The sequence below is a fragment of the Haemaphysalis longicornis genome, unplaced genomic scaffold (genome assembly GCF_048455015.1).
Source record: "Haemaphysalis longicornis isolate Haplotype H1 unplaced genomic scaffold, Haemaphysalis longicornis Haplotype H1 scaffold_2, whole genome shotgun sequence".
Lineage (NCBI taxonomy): Eukaryota > Metazoa > Arthropoda > Arachnida > Ixodida > Ixodidae > Haemaphysalis > Haemaphysalis longicornis.
Window position 1 is genome coordinate 247,271,591 of NW_027526295.1, and position 19,775 is coordinate 247,291,365.

At 48.6% G+C, this 19,775-nt stretch overlaps 2 protein-coding genes across 5 annotated transcripts in view; one reads left to right on the top strand and one right to left on the bottom strand.

Moving 5' to 3' along the window:
* Nucleotides 1–19,775, top strand: part of Ssp3 (SCAPER domain-containing protein short spindle 3) — a 186,089-nt gene that overhangs the window by 43,688 nt on the left and 122,626 nt on the right. The window contains exons 22-27 of one of the 2 annotated variants that reach the window (XM_077700065.1): nt 346–521; nt 1,173–1,313; nt 3,269–3,506; nt 9,159–9,308; nt 9,718–9,909; nt 13,883–14,928. In XM_077700065.1, coding sequence (XP_077556191.1) covers nt 346–521; nt 1,173–1,313; nt 3,269–3,506; nt 9,159–9,308; nt 9,718–9,909; nt 13,883–13,987 — 1,002 coding nt within the window. In that variant the 3' untranslated portion in view covers nt 13,988–14,928. Of the gene's footprint in view, nt 1–345; nt 522–1,172; nt 1,314–3,268; nt 3,507–9,158; nt 9,309–9,717; nt 9,910–13,882; nt 14,929–19,775 lie in introns of those variants that run through there. The other variant, XM_077700064.1, reaches the window with a different exon arrangement.
* LOC144170330 (uncharacterized) overlaps nt 14,962–19,775 on the bottom strand; it is a 46,997-nt gene continuing 42,183 nt past the window's right edge. For 2 of the 3 annotated variants that reach the window (XM_077700067.1, XM_077700068.1), the window contains exon 4: nt 18,734–19,476. In XM_077700067.1, the coding sequence (XP_077556193.1) occupies nt 18,880–19,476 (597 nt within the window). In that variant the 3' untranslated portion in view covers nt 18,734–18,879. Of the gene's footprint in view, nt 16,032–18,733; nt 19,477–19,775 lie in introns of those variants that run through there. The other variant, XM_077700069.1, reaches the window with a different exon arrangement.

A 19,775-nucleotide genomic window follows, 5' to 3' on the forward strand; every position in this document is an offset into this window, starting at 1 on the left:
GAAAGTTTATTTAAATTTTTAGCTGCAAAAACAAACATAAAAGGGAAGAAATGCCTTATTTTACTGCTAGGGAGTGTTTCTGTTTCCTGTCTTTTAAAATAAACACTTTTATTGTTGATTTTGCTGCACTTTATGTATTTTCCCATGTGCATTGTACTATGAGACTTCAATTAAGGTGTGTCTATCATGTAGTCCTTACACAGTGTTGGTCTGTCAGTTCAGGCGTGCGTTCGGAACGGTGCTGCCCCATGGGCCCGGATGCTTCGCACCTGGATCGTGAGGGACAGCGAAATCACTCGGAGCGTTCGCTTCTTCTTGCCTTCTTGCCCCCCCCCCCCTTCGCAGCTAGCGGTGCCGGATGAGTGGGCCCCTAGTGCGGGCGACTGCCTGGAGCCCGGCCAAGACCCGACAGCGTGTGCACTGCTGGCGCTGTTGCGGGCTGCCCTGCAGGGCGCGATTCGAGCCGACTCGGACATCATGGCCTCTGGCGACTACACCCACAGGCTGCTGGACGTCGTCAGGTGGGCACGCCTTGCTTGTGGGGCACCGGGGCTCATAGGTGCGGGGAGTGAAGTGTAGGCACAGTTGGTCGTGACAGCTGCAAGTGCTGGTGCCTGGGTAATCGTATGGGGTGCTGCAGGGAGCATTTCTCTTGGCTATTACAGGGCGCAGTTGCATGTATGGGCAGTTGGTTTAAAACACGGTTTAACTGAGTGTCATCGAGTGTCCCTTTGTATTTGTAGTGTTCAAATACTGCTATTAATTTGAACCAGAAACCAGTACTGTATTTTTTGGATTTATATTTAAAAGAAGGGAATGTTTGTGCACCCCTATTATGCAAGGTGCTGCAGCACTGTTGTTGGAATTTTTTTAAATACATTTTTTGTTCAGAGTGCTTGATCATTTGTGCACAAACTGTGTGACAGTTACATGCTGTTTGGGACTGAATTAAAATCAAATTAGCTGAAGTGAAAATCTACAGTTTTAAACCTTAGCTGGACCAAATTAAGGGCTGTTGCCGATTTAAGCGCGGTAAATAACAAGAGTTGACTGTAGAACATTGCCTGCTGGACATGGAAACATTTGGGTGTGCCGACAATAGCACGGCGTGCCTGGCCCCCTCAGCGTCACATGTTGCTAATCCTGTTTCCACGTTGTGTTGCTCACTGCAGCTACGCCGTCAGCATTGGCACTGTGGACAAACTGTCTCAGTGCTTGGGGAAAGTGCGGTGCGACGAGACACCACAATTGACGGAGTTCCTGGTGGAAGCAATGAAGTTTGTGGCCTGCCTGGCTCGCGTCGTCTTAAAGGGGTGGGTGGCTTTTCTTTCCTTCTTTTTGTCTCTTAGTGTTTCAAAGATTCTGGGCTACTGGTCAGTGCTTAAGGAAAATGAGCGCTACAAATGAGGACAGAAAAAGCGAAGAACGACGAGACAGACGTTCTTCGCTTTTTCTGTCCTCATTTGTAGCGCTCATTTTTCCTTAAAGCAATGAACCAACTAGCCCAACAGCATATTTTACTGGTCAGTGGTTTGCATGTGTGTGCGTCGAAGAAGTAGGCTGAGGGGCAGCGTCAATTTAACCAGCCAAATTTTCTTCCCTGACTCCCAATGAACCTGAAAGACAATCTTTCGGTTTTATTCACCAATCCATCTTCCTGGTTCCCCACCGACATATCCCTGGCTGTCCATAATCTGCCTTGATGGCTTGCTTCCTTGTTCGCACCTTTGCCTCAATCCCGCTGATACTTGCCATGACCCGAATCGCACTCTATCTCTTGCACCCTTCATCATGGGGACTGTGCATTGCACAGGGATGTGCTTAACTCTTTCGGGACCGCTCCATAGGCCATCGGTCACATATGATCGATGGTTTCGTGAGCCTGCAGAATGCAAATTTTCGCTCGATGGAACACCTAGCGACATCTAGGAGATAGTTTGAAAACTGGAGTTTTCTCTTTTGTGAAGTTTCTTTTTTTATCGCCAGGCGGCAACGCATCAGATATTTTATTCTGACGGGCAGTGGTTTCGAATGTAAACAAACATGGCGTCATACTCGCGCGAGCGCGATAAGAAATCCGCCTCGTCTCGTCTCACATATCTTCGCCTTCTACTGTGGATTTCAACAATGAGAGTGGCAGTGAAGAGTCGGAATGCAGCTTTAGAGATCGGATTTCAGCTCGAGTGAGGATTCGGCTGTCGATCAGCCTGGAACATCAAATCGCGCTCAAAGGTGGGTGTTGGTTTCGGTTTCAATTGGCTCTGGAGTAGGTATGTGCGCTCGAAATATGTTCTGGCTGGTTTATATTTGTTTGCTAGGGTGTTAACTACCTATGGTGGTGATCTCCTGCCACCAGCACAGAAACGGATCAAGTTTTTGCTGAGACAAGAGCCCGGCGTGTACCCGGGCGACGACGTAGCCATGGCCCTAGTTCCAAAGAGATCACACACAAAACAAAAAACCAGTTACACCTAGTCGCGTCAAACTTTCGCGATGAAGAAACAAAGCATTGTGTTAGATTTTGTATATCCTGAAAAAATTTAATTCTTTTTTAATATTATTATATTTACGCTTCTTTCTATATTTTTCTGTAGCTTTTTTACGAAGTTCTTACTTTCAGATTTTTTTATGGTTCTATCGTCAGTGTTGAAGTAAAACTTGGTATTGTATGTCAAAGAATATATAATTAGCTGCATTTTGGTATGTTCTAAGGCAGGGTGGTGCCTTTGCTTTATGTAATAAAAAATTTGTACCGAGACCTCCCTTTTTCATCACTTTTTGTGGCGGTCCCGAAAGAGTTAACCCGTGGAAGATGCACGTAATCTTTGCATGTGGGCCGTTAAACATTAATGACAAATTAAGTGTTCGACAATTTTTCACCAGCTTCATTTTTTTCGTAAATGCAAGAAAGTGTGTATTTTTCCTGCCTGCAAAAAGTTTTGTTGCCTAAGAGCTTCTTTTTCCCTCTTGTGTCTTGTGCTTACTTGGTTTCCACTTGGGTGTTACAGACCGCAGCTGGGCTCTTTAAGGTGGCCTCTCCTTGTAAGGCGTCTGTTGGTCTCTAGCCATGTCGCCTGAGGCAGTGCCTGTCAAAGAATTGTCCCAAGGGAAATGAAAACGAACAGGGCAAACAAGCAAACCTGCCAAGGTGCAGTGGCCTGCCCCCCTGCAAGTGAAGCATGATAATGAGGGGGGTGTGTTTGTTGCCCAGTGAAGGGGCGGCTGCTGCAGAGTCCCCCCCTTCCCTTCCCTTCCCTTCCCTCCGCAGCCAAGCGAAGCAGCGCACAGCGGAAGACTCGACGCAGCTGGCGGCCACCATTGGGGTGACGCAGCTGGCCGGCTCCGTGTCCCTCCTGTACGGCACGCTGCTGCAGATGGGGGTGCCCTCGGGCTGGCGTGCGGCCAACCAGAAGCCCGCCCTGCTGTCCCCAGCCAAGCTGGCCATCACCGGTGCTGCACTGACGCTGCTCAACCAGGTGGCTCGCCTCGACCTGGCCATGTTCCAGGTCAGCACCAGTTCCCCTCCAGGTGTAATGGGGGTGCGGTGTGTATGCAGGGGCAGGCTATACGTGTGAAAATACCGTACACGGAAAATGCCTGCCAGTCTCAATTCTGTGGTGACCATACGTGTTACCCTCTGATCAAAGCTTTGGTGTTAGTCGCAATGTGCCATTCCATTTTGAGACAGTTGCTCTGACAGTAGGCTGGGTGGCTTGCCACTAAGGTTCGTATTCAACTCCTGGGGAGTTTTCTTGGCCTCGCTGCTTTTCCTGGAATCGTGTGCTGGTTCTGAAAGGGATATCGCGTGTTGGCTGGGTTTTCGCATCATTTAGGAAATTGGTTGTTACCAAAAGCAAAAAAATTCAGGGAAGCTTGCACTCATGTGCAGGGCTTGAATGGCAGAGCTGTTGTGGGTGAGCATTGCTGGACACATAGTCAAGTGTCAGTATCAATGTTTATTTGCATAGTTGCAGTGCCAGTAACCGTCGTCATATGCATTGGAGAGGTCGTCGTTGTCTTTGCGGCAAGTGGTGGATGCAAAGTTGTCCTCGGCATTGTAGACGTCCACCAGCTCTTCGTCAGGGGCAGGATCTGCAAGTCGTCTCAGAAAGGATGGGCACACTCGTAGCCATGTCTCCAATCGCAGTGGAACCCCGATAATGCGACTTTCAAAAGACAGCACGAAGGTGTCGTATGATCGGGGTGCGGATAAATGTCGGCCTAGTAAGGGGTCTCATGCAATAGGTGGGCTAAGAAGGCATTTGAGCTACTATATTTAGCGCGTTCTTGCGTAATTTGCAAACTCCTAACTGAAATCTAAAGTTTCTAAAAATAAAGCGCCTATTTCGTGCCCCCCTCCACTCCATGGTGTCTGTGCTAGCACGCCAGCCATGCACCGTGTGCTGCGCGACCACCAGTGCTATTTATAGCCCACCAACTCTGTGCATCGTGTGCAAGATAAGGCCGACGTGTGCGTGCAAATTTAGAGGGCAAAAGGCGAGAGTATGAAACTGCCAAGGCCAAGCGATATGAACGATACTCCAAGGCCGCAATGGAATAAAGACGGCAAAGAAAGGAGCGGAACAACGATGCAGCTTTGAAAGACACTGGCAGAGAGAGGGAGAGACAGCGTCGTGAAAGGAAGGAACTTGAATCGGGAAAAGCGGGTCCTGGGTTGCGTCATAGTATGTGTTTTCACATTAATCGGCTCGATGGTAGCTTCAAATTCACGGTCCCGCGGGCCACTTGTCTGGACTTTGTCTTCTCACGGTTGGCATGTTGGCGTTCTGCTGCCCCGTGAGGCCGCTGGAGGTTGACTCCCGCCCACCAGTGCCCGCCTGCTTGCTTGTCTGTTCAGCAAGTGGTCTGGCCCGCCTGCGGACCCTTGCACATCAAGCAGCATCAAACGAAGGTTGATAATAAAGAAAGGTCGAGACAAAGCGGCAGAGCGGTGTAAAAAATGGGAAAAACACCTGTTTATTCCCGCCAGGGTCCGTTGTATGAAGCAGACCGCGTGCACCCGGGCATCGTATCAGTGGGGGCGTGCACCCGGGCATCGTATCCATTGTTTCTATGGGGAGTCTGCCAAGACCACTGTGATTTGTTGTGAGAAGTGGGTCGTCGTAATACCGGGGGTCATATCAGCGAGATTCCACTGTATCCATAATGGCTTCTAAAGCATGCGACAACCTCGGTGACCTCTCGCGAACAGGGTGTCCTTTCATTTCCAATTCCCCACCAGCTAGCCGTAGAGGTAAGTACAACAAAGTCCTCGCGACAACGAACCATTTGTCAGGATTGTTTCCACTTCAACGAAATTTTCGCTCAGTGGAGCTGGGTTTGAACATTCATGTCATGAAAAATGAAGCGTAACGCCAGCCATTTTTAAACTTTTCATACATTTGAAGGGCTTAGTTTCACCGAGAAGGTACGCCCACGCCACCATGAACACTTGTAGATGGACACAGCCATTGTTTGGTGGCGATAACGATGTGGCTGGCCATCCCTCCACAAGGCAGCACAAGCCCAGTTACCCAAGCTGGAGGTACGGCCAATCTGCAACCACTTGAAATCACGCTCGCGCTGGCCCTGGGACGTATGCATTCTGAGAAGCTGTTACTGCAGTTTTCTTTCTAATGTCATCTTATCTTAGTCCCCTGCACATGCTTGCTTTTAAGCTCAGATACAGCTCAGATAAAATAAGCCCCCCCCCCTCCTCCTGCCATAAACTTTGGGAGGAGGGGTTATCAGACACCTCGCAGCTATGTGCAAGTAATCAGCTCGGTCGATATAAAACAGTTTGATAATCACTGGCGCATTTGTTATCTGAACAGGAGGTAACTGCACCTCACTCCTTTTTCTAAAGATTGTATTATGTGGTCAATGATGCGGATAGTACACAGGGGTATTTTTGTTGCCCCTTGTGGTGTGTTGGGGCAGATTTCGCCTGCATGAATTTTCGCTTCAACAAAACTTTTCGTACGTCCTTTCAGTTTTGTTGTAGTGGGATTTGACTGTACCCCCATACCTTATTGGCATCACTGACTGCAATATGCAATGTTTAGAAAAAGGAGGGATGCGCACTTATGTCTTTTTTTGGGATAAAAAAACGTACCAGTATTTACCAAACTGTTTCTTACCCACGCATAAAGCGTGCCTTACTGGGGGAAGAAATGTAGTTGCAAAACATTGTGCAACAAAGCACATACCGAGCTGATTGCTTTCAGATAGCTGTTGGTTCATCGGAAGCCCCCCTCTCACTTGTGGCAGCAACAGTGCCCACTATCCTCTGACTTAGGAAGGCAAGTGGCATCTGACTTAGGAAGGCAAGCGCGTGCTCATAGAGATGGGATGATGCAGGTTCAAGACTAAACAGGTAAACATTATTTTCGCTTTTTGCTTAAAGGAACTGTACAAGGAAAGCTACAATTACAGCAGCTCGCAGCGCATACATCACAGCGTAGTGCCAGCAGCACTCATTTGCGTGATTTTAATTGGATACGGATTGGCTGTTTCTGTGGCCTAGCAAAATGGGCCTGCACCTCGTGTAAAGACGGCCAGCCACAACGTTATCACCAGTAGACAACGGTATCCATCTATGAGCTTGCTTTTGTTTGTGGGTGGTGGTGTGGGCACACGGTGCTCGTTTTCAGTGAAGCTAAGCACCGTGAATGTATAAAAAGTTACAGATGGCTGATGTTATGCTTATTTTATTGTAAAATAAATGTTCATACCCAGCCTCGCTAAGCGAAAATTTCGTTGATGCGAAAGAAAGCCAGACAAATGGTTTGTTGTGGGGAAGGCTTTGTTGCATTGACCTCTATGGCTTGCTGACAGGGGGAATTGGAAATATTTCGTTGAAGCAGAGATTTTGTTGAAGTGGGTTAGACTGGAGAATAATCCATTACACTACCCCATGTGTGCTAACTCGCTTTGTTTTATTTACTAGACATCTATATGCAATTTTTTTTTTCTTTTTTAAGGAAGAATTGTTGAAATTTGTATCCACAAAATGCACATACTGGATTGTTCTGTCGTCTTTTGTTTTTGAGATGCCTTTATCGAATTTTTTTTCAAGGTCACCATAATGTTAAATTTTGTTTTATGGCAAAGCTAATTTTCCACATTTTTTTGCAAACAAGTTTTTCAGCAAGTGGCATAATTTGAAAGAGCAGTCAGTCATCTGCACTTTAGCATGCTTTAGCATACGTGCTAGGCTTTAACTTGCCCCGAAAACAGAACATTTTGTTGGAAACCCAGAAAAAACTTGGATTCTTGTGGCAGTGCAGCAGATTCCCATTAAGACAAACTCGGTTAAGCCAAATTGTCAGATATGCCAGACCACATGGGTACATTTGTTTGATTTTCCACAGACTCAGCGCAAAGAAAATCTGCTTAAGACGAACCGCCTCGCACATGCTCTGCTGTTAAGACAATCTTTCACAGTGGCCGCCACCGCTGACACTTGGTGAGGCAATAACGTAACCAAAGGGAAAGCAAGGAATAATAATAATAATAATAGAGAAGAAATGTAAAGAAAAAAATGTGGCAATGCCGCAAAGAGAATCTGTGTCTCCACGTTATGGAATGAGAGAGTGAGAAGTGAGACAAGGATCCATGGATAAGCTGCCACCTCCGCCACCCTCTACCTGTGGATCTGGTGGTAAAGCAGAAGAAGAGAAAACAAAAAAGCAAGGAGTACTGTGGCCAGTCACACGTACGTCGGCCTCGCAAACAAAAAAAGGAAAGGAGAGGAGAAAAAAAAGTGCAAAGAAAAAAAAACACGACGGAGATTCTCCTATTTGCAAACAGAGAAACTCCTGACTAATGCTGGCCCTCAGCGCATAGAGTTTCATGCGATAATAACTAAAGGGGAAACTGGCGCTAGTGTCAACGCGAACGTGGCGGCGGCGCTTACGCTTCAATGGGTATGATGGGTAGTTCTGGAACCGGATTGTGTAGGATCAAAACGGGCTTATGGCTGCGCAAACTGTGTTTTTTGACAAAAAAAAACTCTTATTGCCTGGTCCTCTGTTTACAAATTACATGGCGAACAAGAAAGTTAGTGATCAAAAACTGGTTTGGTACGAAATAAAACGGCGCATTTAAATAAAAAGCAGACGCGGAGTCAAGGAGGTTTGTGGAGCAGGTTTGCCATCTGCCGCCAACTACAGCAGGACGCAGACTTCTTTAGAGACTATTTGTAAAAGTTTCGGCACTTGTAGTTTGTAATGCTAATAAAGTTTTGTGCTGACAAAAAAAAAGAAAAGAAACCAATTGCCTTTGGAGAAGTTATTCTTGCCTGAATTAGTGACATTCATCAAGCTGCGTTCCTATCAGCTGCCTGTACTGCTGGTCTATGCCGTAGGAGCCAGCGTTCCCACGAAAGGTGTGGCTGTTTCAAGCGATTCGCAACCGTCGTCAGCTTCGACTATACATTACTCTGCCGAATGAGCAACTCCTAATTCGCAGACAATTTCACCGCACGCAGAGCACCATCATTTGTGTTTTCGTGCTCGCTGTGCGGCAATGAATTGATAACCCATCTTGATTCGCAACTCTGGGTTATAAAACGCTTCTACTCAGAATGGCGTCAGTCCGCGTGCAGCATCCAGTTCAAGGAGGAATGTTTTTTGAACGCTTCTTTCAGCACACTGCTTCGTTCATGAAAGTCCAAACGCAAACGAAACTGTCTGCACAATAGAATCCATAGTAACTTCCACAAGCCATCGAGCGCCAATCGGAATCCAGAACTACCCATCACGCCCATTGCGGTGGACAATCGCAGCGCCAGACTCCTCTGTAGTTGTTATTGTATGAAACTCTATGCCTCAGCGGGAGCATGTGAGTGCGTGTCACCACTACCTACCGCGCCACTGCTACCACGGCTATCGGCCGCAGAGTCAGCGAGTCAACTCTGTGTTTTCCTCGCGAGGAGAGTTACCTACCATGTCTAGCAAGCCAGACATTCAGCAAAAGCCTATTGTGCTTTCACACTTCCGTTAAGATGAACTTCTGATAAGACGAACAAGTTTGCATGGTCCCTTTAGGTTCTCCTTGATGAGAGTAATGTCTCTGGCAGTTTTTCCCCAGCTGCCCCTGCTCCTGTGAGGGAGGCTTTACCCCCAAGAGGCCCCGTTGTTTGTTGGCCCATGCAGGCAGTGCTGGGAGCGGAAGGCATGTCCCTGCAGCTGCGGCACATTGCCAGCTACCTGCTGTGGTACTGCTCCCACTGGGAGGAGTGGGCCCTGCTCAACCAGGTGGTCCTCCTGGTGGGACACTTTGCCGTCCTCTCCCCGGACAACCAGGTACGCGGTGCCACAACTTGGCCTTGCCAAGATCCATTTTTACCCCGAAGTTGCGCTCAAATACAACTCCCCTCCGAGCAGCTTTTTTCCTGTAGTAACGAAAGGTAGTTGGCAAAAATCCTGGAATCAGAGTGAATGCTACGCTGGGATGGGTATTCTCAAACACGTCTTGAATGTATCAGACGTCTAGAGGAAATGCAAATTAAAAAAAAATTATATCTGCAGAGCTTTTTTAAAGAGTTATATACAGGATAAGGGTACGTTAAAGTCCCGCCATCTTTACTTCCACGTGTGCAACATTTTGTTGTCAGCCGTCAACAGTCGAAAGGGCGGCCCTTTTGTGATGGGTGCCCTGTGCGCTGCCCTCGCCACCTGGCCGAGTAACGAAGGCTCTCTCTTGCCCCCGCAGGCGGTGATCCAGTCGGGGGAGCAGCCCACGCTGCTGCAGCTGCTGTGCACGCTGCCCTTTGAGTACTTCAGCAACCCGGAGCTGACACAGGTGCTGCTGCCCACCCTGGTGTGCTGCTGCTTCCGCAACGAGCACAACCGGGCCATCCTCGAGCAGGAGCTCAGCCCCGTGCTGCTGGCCAACTTCGTCGAGGTGAGCGCTGCTGGCCACTCTCACCGACGGGCATCTGGGGGATGCAAATGGGGCTGCCGCAGCAATGCCTGACGGTGGCTGGCATGCTGCAGGTGTCAGCCTCTTGTAGCGGGAGGAGGTCCTTGTGGCCACGCAGCGGAGCTCGATAGCCCATGTGTGCCCAAAAAATTGCATCCACCGTATACGCGCCATTCCATCTCTGCTCTCCCCCAGCGGGAAGCTGGAGCAGGGGGGCCAAGAGCGAGTTTTTGCTTCCAACAACCCCCGTTTTGCCAAGTCTGCACACTTAGTATTGTTCTCTAAAGGGACGAGTCCTCTTCTTCCGGTGTGGTGTGCACAAGACAAAGAAGAGCGGGCCTTCATGCCTGCCCTTGGGCCTCACGGCGATAGCCGTGTAGGTGTGCGTAGCAGTACACGTTTGTCGGTGTTTCATCATGCAGTGAACTTCGGCACTGTGGGCATGTCTATAGGTCATGACCGTGCAGTAGGTTGCTAGCTGTACGCGGACAAGCCACACAGAAAAGCCACACAGACTACGAGCATAGGTCGGCAGGCTTGCTCTCAGGTGCACTCACACACCCGCCACTCGCCACTCACAAGTGAGTTGTGGTGAGCCTGTTTCGTGCTAGTTGTTTCGTGCTAGTGAGTGCCAACACCACTCTCGGCGAGCCCCACTCAGCAGTTGTGAGTGTGAGCACTACTCACGGCAAGCCCTGCTAACCGTTCGCTAGTGCCCTGCTCAACACTCGCTAGTGCGAGTGCACCCGCAACTTGCCACTAGCGAGTGCTGAGCCCCGCTCCCCACTCACGAGTGGCAAGTGCACTCGCACTACTTGCGTGATGTGTGCGGCATACCGTGTTGAGCAACAATCTTGCATTTGTTTGGCTATTTGTCGCAGGAGCCGCTCGCTGCGGGGGTTGCTACTGGTGCTACCCACTCATATGCACAGCCACTAGTAATTAATGACACGATTGCATTTAGCTTTGGGAATATGTCGTTACTGCGTTCTTGTTAATGGCGTGGGGTTTGCGGCTATAAATGGTCTGTATTACTAGCTACTGAGCCAGAACACGAGATCCAGAGCCACAATCCACCATGTGGTGTCACGTGGACGCCACTGAGGGTCCTATTGACTCACTGGAAGGTGCCAGGTGGCAATGATGAGCTGGGAGGCAGGCAAAGTCAATGCACTCCGCAAACCGTCATTACTCCCCAAGCCGTCGTAGGTCACTGGCTCGGTTCGTCTACTGAGGGAGACTCACCTTGCCTCGTGGTCGAGGAATGGGACGTTCCTTCTGCAACTGGGCGATTCGACCGTGTGCCGACAGAAGGGTCTCCCCAGTCGGGGAGGGTGCACGCTGGCTGGCAGGGCGGGCCGGTGTGTCAGCCGGTGAGGGAGGGCATGCTACATCGCGCACAAGAGCCGCGAGACTCGGCGTGCTTCTTGCCGCTGTGGGCGGCGGCCCTGTTGGAGGAGTCGGCCTACTAGCTCTAAGCAAGGCATGGGTACACACGTGGTCCCCATAATGGGCACCGTGGAATTAACCTTACGGTGGCGTCTTGATTTAGGATTACGATTTAGATGGACGTCTGATGCCGTAACACACGGATACTTTTCCGTATCATGACTTATGGAGGGACCACTGCGCACGCTCGCGCCGAATGATGTTTCGGGCTTGTAGTGTTTTGTGTCTCGATTCGGGTCGGTAACGCCGTCGCAACAAAGTGAATGCACTTACTACCACTGCACGCTGTGATGGAAGCATTAGGGAGCGCCACTATGTGTTGTTGTAGTTCCTTGTGTACATAATTGGCTTGCTTGCTGCAGCTGTCAGTATATGGGCTGTTCTAATGTGCAAATTGTGAGTGCGCATACTCGTTGAAAGAGGTGTCGCAGATTTTCAAGGATTCGTATATCCGAATGGTGAAATGGTTCGGATGGGCGAAAGGCATGTTGTGGAAGAAGTAGCCCGTTTTTGAGGCCTTGGCATCTTGGACATATCAGTATTTGTCATTTCTCATTACGGCGCGCTCTGTTATGATACTTCACTTTCACACTGACCTGGCATAACACATCCTTCTACGCTGGTTATGGTGCTTGCCTTGAGGCATATGATTTGCAGCTGTTCCTGTTTGACACATTTGAAAACTACAGCGCTGGGGTTTTATTAAAAAATACATCAAATTTTTTGCATTGCGTTATGTTGCATTGATTCCTATAGAGCGTTCCATTGGGTGAGGGGGAAACGTACCCTTGTACTCAGCGGTCGCTGCGCGTGGGCCGCCTTTCCCCCTCTCTGGAGTGTGCGCGCTGATCATAGCGCACCTGGCACAGCCGCTCCTTTGCCTTGACTTCCCTTTGTAGGCATTGCACGAGTGGGTTTGCCACTAATTCAAGCATTGTTTTAATGACTTTTGCTAATAAATGAGCTTGTGAGTTGCATGCTTCAAAGCACACAAGATATTGGACAACTTTGTTCTGCTGAGCCCTTTCTGTACACCGACTTTAGAGTAGTGTCAGAAAATTTGGCAAAATGTAATAGTCACTGGGCCTGGGACAGCAGATTTCTTTGCTACAGTTGATGTCACAATGAGGCAGGGAGGAGGCGGAGGAGTAAACACTCTTGGGCGAGCCTTAGGTGGTGATGTCTGTTCACCCATGGTGGAGGCTTTCCTCTAGCCCGGGATACCCTGGCCTGCGCTGGTCACCCGGGCCCTCTCCACCAGGCTACGCTGGAAGGAGAGGTCAAAGCTGGTCAGCCGTGCCAGCCACTGTTCGTAGGGAAGATAATAAAAACTTAATCGATGGTTCCATGCTAAAATGCCATCGAGAGGAGAGGTACTAAGCGCTGCTGGTATACAGTTAAACCTCGATGTAACGAACTTCAATGTAACGAAACCCTCGATGTAACGAACCACGGAGTTTTTTGTAACTTCAAGTGTATGCACACCATGTATTGTCACTCTCTGTGTAAGGAAGTCCCGTTTGCCCAAATTTCAATGTAACAAAGTTTCATGGAGATTCAGGCATGAAATTTCAGTTGTAGAAGTAGATTTGGGGAGACGCAAGCGCTGAAACGGGGTCTCAATAAAACATGAACGGCGACACGGCCGCCCGCCGCGAATGCGAGCCATGGAGTCCGTGAGCGAGTCCCTTGCCAACAAACTGTGTGGCACGCATACATGGCTGGTGCACTATTTCTGTTTTTGTTGGAGTTTAATCGCCTACTCTGGCATCAGCGTGAACCGCATGGAGCGTTTGCTCCCCGCAAAAACGCGTCCCGCAAGCCACAGGCGCGCTGACGCAGCCGCTGAGACCACTTGCGCGATGCGGGTAGCTCCAGTGACCGCTTCTAACCGATCGCTAAAACGCAACTTGAGGGGCAAATGAGAGGGGCACGTGAGAGAAAGCGGATAATGCAAGCGAAATTTTCACTGTAAAACGGCATACGCGCCGCTTACAAAAGCGCCCATCAAATATCCTCCACGGTAGTCAAATCTGTCGAATCTTGTATTTTCATTTGTTAGCTCTGTGCAGCAGTATATTGAAGAGTACGGAGCGACTGTGCCCACCCTTCGTTGCTGGGGGGCTTGGTCACTCCGCACACTGTACTTTGTGGGGATAAGTGACCATGCGGCACGTGTGCGATTACGCCTGGACTGTTCGCACCATCTGTCGAATCTTTCTAGTAGCTCTTATGTTCACCTGCTAGTCAACACTGTGGTATATTGAAGAGTATGGGGTGACCGCGCCTATGCGGCACACGTGCGATTACGGGTGCAAGGGGGGATGAGTGACCATGCAGCACGCGTGCGATTATGAGTGCAAGGGCTGTTGTGCCATCTGCAATTAGTTTCTAGTTTTTTTTATTCTGTTACCGCCAGGTTAGCCCAGCGCACTGTTGCCTCTCCAATAGACCGAAACATGACTCAGTCGCAGCTTTTGCTTGCTCATTTCTGTGCGTTGTGCAGGCGGCTGAAAGTGCTCCCTCCATGTGCATGGGTACTTTCGGATGGCTGACCACGCGGGGCCTTCAACTGCGGACAGGAGCGATGGTTCTTTCGATTCCAATTTAATTCCAAGATGATCTCGGATTCACATTCTGAAAGTTACTTATCCGAGAAAGGGGTGTGAGTTCCACAGCATCAGATTATGATGTTGAATAAGTGGGGTCGTCCCGGAAGCGTGCACGGAAAACTGAAAAAATGCGGAAGAAAGGCAATTTCTCACGTGCGTTCTTTCCTTGCGGCGCATTACATTCCGGATGCAATCATAGTCAGATAGATCACTATGTTCCTTCCCTCATATTTCGGAAACCAAGCTGACACTGGGGGTGCATCACAGCCAGAAACATCTGAAGTGAAAGGGTTGAATGCTCCTAGAGAAGAGCTAGAATTTAAAACACATTTTCAGGCATAAGTGTGCATAGTACATTCCAAAATATTGAAAAATAATTTATTTCTTTTGTGTTTGTTTTTGTTCTCTCTCTGTTCTCTAAATTATGTATACCTAGTCCACTAGCTTACAGTGCCACAGCAAAAACCTTGTACAGAGCAGCAGTTCTTCAAAGATGGGGTCTTTGGTACTCTCGGCAAGCTTTGTTACCTTTAATAAAAAGTTCACATTGTTCGAAGCCTTGGAGGACAAAAGCTTAGGAGAGGTGAGCTGTCTTGCAAGTCCCATGATTTGTGAAAAGTGTGGCTGAAGTCGTGTGGCTTTCTGTGGCCAGCAGAGGGCCACAGAAAGCCTCTTTGTGTGTTCATATTTTGTTCTGGTATGATTACGCCAGTGCACACCTTTTATTTTATTTTGGCAAACGGATGTAACTCACTTTTTGTATTTTTTGTTTTGTTTGTTTATTTTTGTTATCTTCTTCCTCTAATTGTTGTTCCTTGTGATCCCGCTGCTCCTCTGATTGTTACGGGTGGCAGGGCCCCGTCAGGCAGTTTTGTTTGCCTTTTGCCATGCCATCCTAGGCAGTTTTGAATTGTCTAAAATAAATGGATACAACAACAACAACAATGCCATCATAGCGGTGCTACCCAGGTGATGTCTGGTGGTTGGTACGAGCAAATAGCAGCAGATGGAAGTAGAAGCACCGCAGGTGTGCAAAACGGGCATGGCAAAACAACACCCTGGCCTTCTACTGAGCTTCTACCATGGTCACAACTTTTACCTTAAAGGAGCAGGGGTTCGGTAGAATAAGAATGATTTTGTTCCGAACAATGTGCTTCTCAATGCCTTGGCATATTGCTAATGTGTGAAGTACACAGGGCACTCTGCGACGTCTTTAAGCCAAAGCTTTCTTAGTGAGACCAATGGCATCCTGTAAGAAAACTAATGCATGTTCCCATAGACCGGTTGGTCGACCGAAAAGCTCTGATAAGATCTCTGCACACACAGTTTGTGCTTGAAACTGGGCTGCCATTGTTTCTAAAGGGCCACTTGAAAATTGCGAAAAAGGAACGGTTCTAGATGAGACAATACACGCATCGATCATGAAGAGGGACTACAATAGTATACCTTTATCTCAAACCACGTATCGGAATGCAGTTAGGTCGTTCAGTGATGCGTGTACTTAGTGTGCAAAAACGGTCTTATGGGTTCGTTCTTCGTTTGCGATTTGGGTCTTTGAAGGTTTGACAATCGATTGGGCGCACTTTCAGCAAAGGTTGGAAAGCTTTTGAGTTTCTTGCCACTGAAGGGACCGTAATTTTTTTTCTGATGCTAGAGCACTGCTAGGCGAGCTACTTGTCAATCTGCGCATGTGTATGATGCATCCGTGTTTGAAACGAGGGAACAAGGCCCTACTCCTCTTTTTAGCTCCTCGTGTTGCCATGCCTGCCCTTCAAAAAACACTCCTTCAAGAAATGCGTAGCCACAGTGCCAACAAAAACGCACAGGCCTGCGAAGGTTTTGCTTTATTGCCAGACAGCACAGTCCACACAGAGGTGGAGGGGTTCTGCCCAGTAAGCAACTGGCGGGGCAGCACTCAGTAGTGTCTCTACCGGCAGTTCCCACGGGCAGCCTAGTCTTCGCTTGTCTGGTTTTTTGTCCCACTCTTCTTCCGGGGGGTTGTCGCCTTTTTGGGGCTGCCCGGCTTCTTCGTTGCGTTTTTTGCTGCAAAGAAATGGAAACGTACCAGAAAAGGCGTGTTGGGGTAGGAGTGTGGGTTAAAATAAGACTTGGCCATCAAAATTTTAGATTGCTCGAGCTAAAGGAACTTTAAGCCTTGTCACACATTTATGTTGGGTGATACGATGCGGAGAACCAACTTCACAGATGTCATTGCATATGACGCAGGTGGTATTCATAAATGTGTGCCAGCACAAGCCAAGATGACCTTTAGTATGTTGCCCTGTAGGCATGGAAGGATTGCGCCACACTTTCAACAGAGTATGGTTGGGATTGATGGTTTAAGTGGAAACCACTTACTTGGCAACTTTGCAGGCTGGCCTGCCCTGGCGCCCATTTTTTGACTGCTCGCATTAAACCCATCTTGGTTTGAGCCTTAAGCTGGTCCCCTCCACCTCCTTCATTCTTTGCGTGCATACCTCCTGCTCCCTCGAATGTACAATTTCTAGCCCTACCTGTTTGGTTGTCTGCAAGTGGGACATCACTTGCATGCAGCATAGAATTCGCTCAACGCACAAAGATGCTGCATCATCACATCCTAGTACAGTAAAATTACCGTTAATTCGAACTCAATAATTCAAACTTACCGTTAATTCGAACTGACGCCCTGGTCCCAGCACAGCCCTGTATACTTACTGGGGAAAAACTCATGATAATTCAAATGCGTCGGTATTCACAAAATAAGTCACCCCAGAGTGATTGCAACGTGTTGCGAATCCAAACTAAACCAAATTTACTAGAGATGCAAAACAACAAAACAGAAAAACAACAGCGTAGCGCACATGCTACGCTGCTTCGACAGCCTATTTCGCTTTCGTAGCGGGCGGCAGTGCTCCGGCGCATGCTGTTGCAGGTTTTCTTTGTGCGGTTTTCTTTGTGCCGCAGTTGCTGATCTGGGCCTGCGATTACGTGGTGTGCGTAACAAACGTGTAGTAGCGTCTAATTCGCAATAGCGATTCCAGAGATGGCTTCTTTGTGTTCTGCATGCGCAGTGTGGTGTGATGTCCATTCATTCTAGCGCCCGCCCACTAATTCGAACTCTGTTTAATTCCAACAATTTTATGGTCCCATTTGAGTTCTAATTAACGAGCTTTTACTGTAGTTCCTTTACTGGCCATGCCATGGCCACCGCTACAAATAAACAGGCTGGTTTTCGCAGGCTAGACAGGGCAGCATTATTTTAAGGGCATGGCTGACGACAGTGGTGCTGAGCAGTGCGAAGGCATGCACGTCTTTATGCCTGGGAGGCGTGTGGAGACGCACTGGACAGCTGTGCATCTGCTAAGCAAGTACGAAGCACGACATTGCACGTTGTTACAACGCACATCTGGAACCATTTCCTTTTGGTGCTAAGTGCTATCCACTTGTACGCTGTTAACTCTTTCGTTACGGCGGAAAAACGGGCAATTTTGAGTGCTTCCACAAAACTATTTTTTTCTCTTGAGCTAGTGGACACATTTAGCATTGCTATGCATGTAATTGTAGCTTATAGATTGCTCTTGCAAACACATACCAGCAGTTTTGTGAAAGGTACAATTACTTACAGTTTATTAGTCAATCATAAAAAATGCGCAAAAAAGTGTACACGCAAAGTATATACCTAGGCGATTGTAATGAGCCTAAAAATTATTTTAGGAATTCTAAGATGTACAAATTGTTCCTACATTTCTTGGCTATGATTCAATATATATATCAACGCTGTACACCAAGTTTTGTATTTTTGTGGGCCCGTCAACCTAGCGGAACTGACGGCTGTGCCACTCCTCGAAGCCACTCGAGTGTAAGTCGGTCATGCATCCAAGTACACTTTTTTGTGTTCTGACACAAAATCATTTTCACTCTAGTGGTAAAAAACCAGAAAAAAAATCCAGTGCTATTGAGAATTGTCGCGCATCGCTCCGTAGCGGTAATCTGACCCGAGTACCTGGCTATCATGAAGGTGATAACGTGATATGACGCGGCCCATTTGGCAAAATATCCCTACCGTACGTTGTCCAGACCCTACACATCAATGTGTAAACAGGGTGTCTAGCGACCGGGAAAACCGAGAAAAGTCAGGGAATTTTGCGCCATCGGGAAAAGTCAGGAAATTGTCAGGGAATTTTTCAATCAAGTAATACCAGTCAGGGAAAACCATTTCGGGGCCTGCCCACAGTTTCAGAATAGGGGAAACCAATGTTGCGGGCCCCAAGAAGTTACCGAATGCAACACGTTCGCGCGCGACGAAAGCGTGAACCGCATGAAACGTGTTCTGGTTTTTCTGCAAGTGAAAACACGCCGCGCACGCCTGAGGCAAGAACGCTGGCCCAGGCCTCTCAAGCTTCGACGTTCCCTGGTTTCCCTATAGGCGGCGTAAAAATCGACGCCCCACGTGACCAACCTACAGCGCAGTTTTCGACCATCAAATCCACCAGACGGCGCAAGCGAAAGGTTACTTTGGTATAGAATACAAAACATTCATTCCGTGACTCAAAGAGCCAACACAGTTCGCTTACAATGTGTTGTTTAAAAATATTATTAACAAGTTCCGCATCAAACATCCGTTGAGCAAAAATCCGTTGAGAAGCAGTCTACCTGGGTGTCTACCACAACCGACCATGTAGCATTCCAGGGGTGGCCTTACTGCTGCGCAGGTGTGCTGCTCTAACCTGCCTGCCCATTGTTGGCTTATGGGAAAAGTAATTCAGCATCGCCTGCCCCACTGAGGCCACTTAGCAAGCAGACGGCAAGGGGCAGAGTATTGGAAGCTCAAGGTGTGTCAGAAAGCCGTGCTTGGAAAGCGGAATGGTGTGAAATTTTCAGAGCCCAACAACATTGTCCTCCTCACACTCACTCAACGGTTAGCACGCTTAGGTGGAAGCAGTAACAAGGCGACTTCTGGACATTGTGCTCCTTTGAATCGCCTGCCTACAGCTACCAGGTGCTGTCCAAACCTGCACTTTCTGTGCTCCCGCTGGACAAATGGCAAGAGGGCCATCGCAGGGGCTCGAGCAGGGAGGGACCTCAAGAAGGGCGGTCTGTGAGAGGACAGCAGGGGCTCACCTGACTTGTGGAGGGTGGCGTTCATGGCTTGCCGAGAGACGGCACGCTGCCGACGCTTCTTGGGAGGGCAGGGAAACTGGCACCGGGTGCCCTGGGGGCACTCCCGGTCCTTGGCGCACTTGCGGTCGCTGTGGCCGCCACAGAGGCCCCCCTGCTTGGTGCTGCAGGGCTGCCCGTTGGCACACCGCTCCCCCTTGTGGCAGCGCTCGCCTTCTGCCGCCCGTTCCTTGCCACGGCGCGCCAACGATGATGGGTTGCCTTGGTTGTCAACCGGTTGGGCGGCCGGTTGTTGGTTGTTGGCCGGTTGGATGGGCGGTTGTTGGTTGTTGGCCGGTGGGATTGGCTGTTGGTTGTTCGGTCCGAAGCCCGGTTGTGCGAGTGGAACAACCTGATGTGCATTAACAGGTGGTTGTGGTTTGTTAAGGTATCTTGCCACCTTCGAGAAAAACTTTACCGTCTTAGTTTATAAGCTGCTGCTCTATTTTTGACTTGTGAGGCTTATCCAATTGGAACATGTAATGAGGCGGTTAGAAGAACAACATTATATAAATCAAAAGTTTGCCAAAATATAGGTGTTGCACCAACAGCCGTAACCAGAAAATGGAAGGTGCATTACAAAAGTGACTTGATGAGTGTGTAGTGAGGACAGTAAACTCTGCATTGAATTGAATTGAATTTGTTGATTTT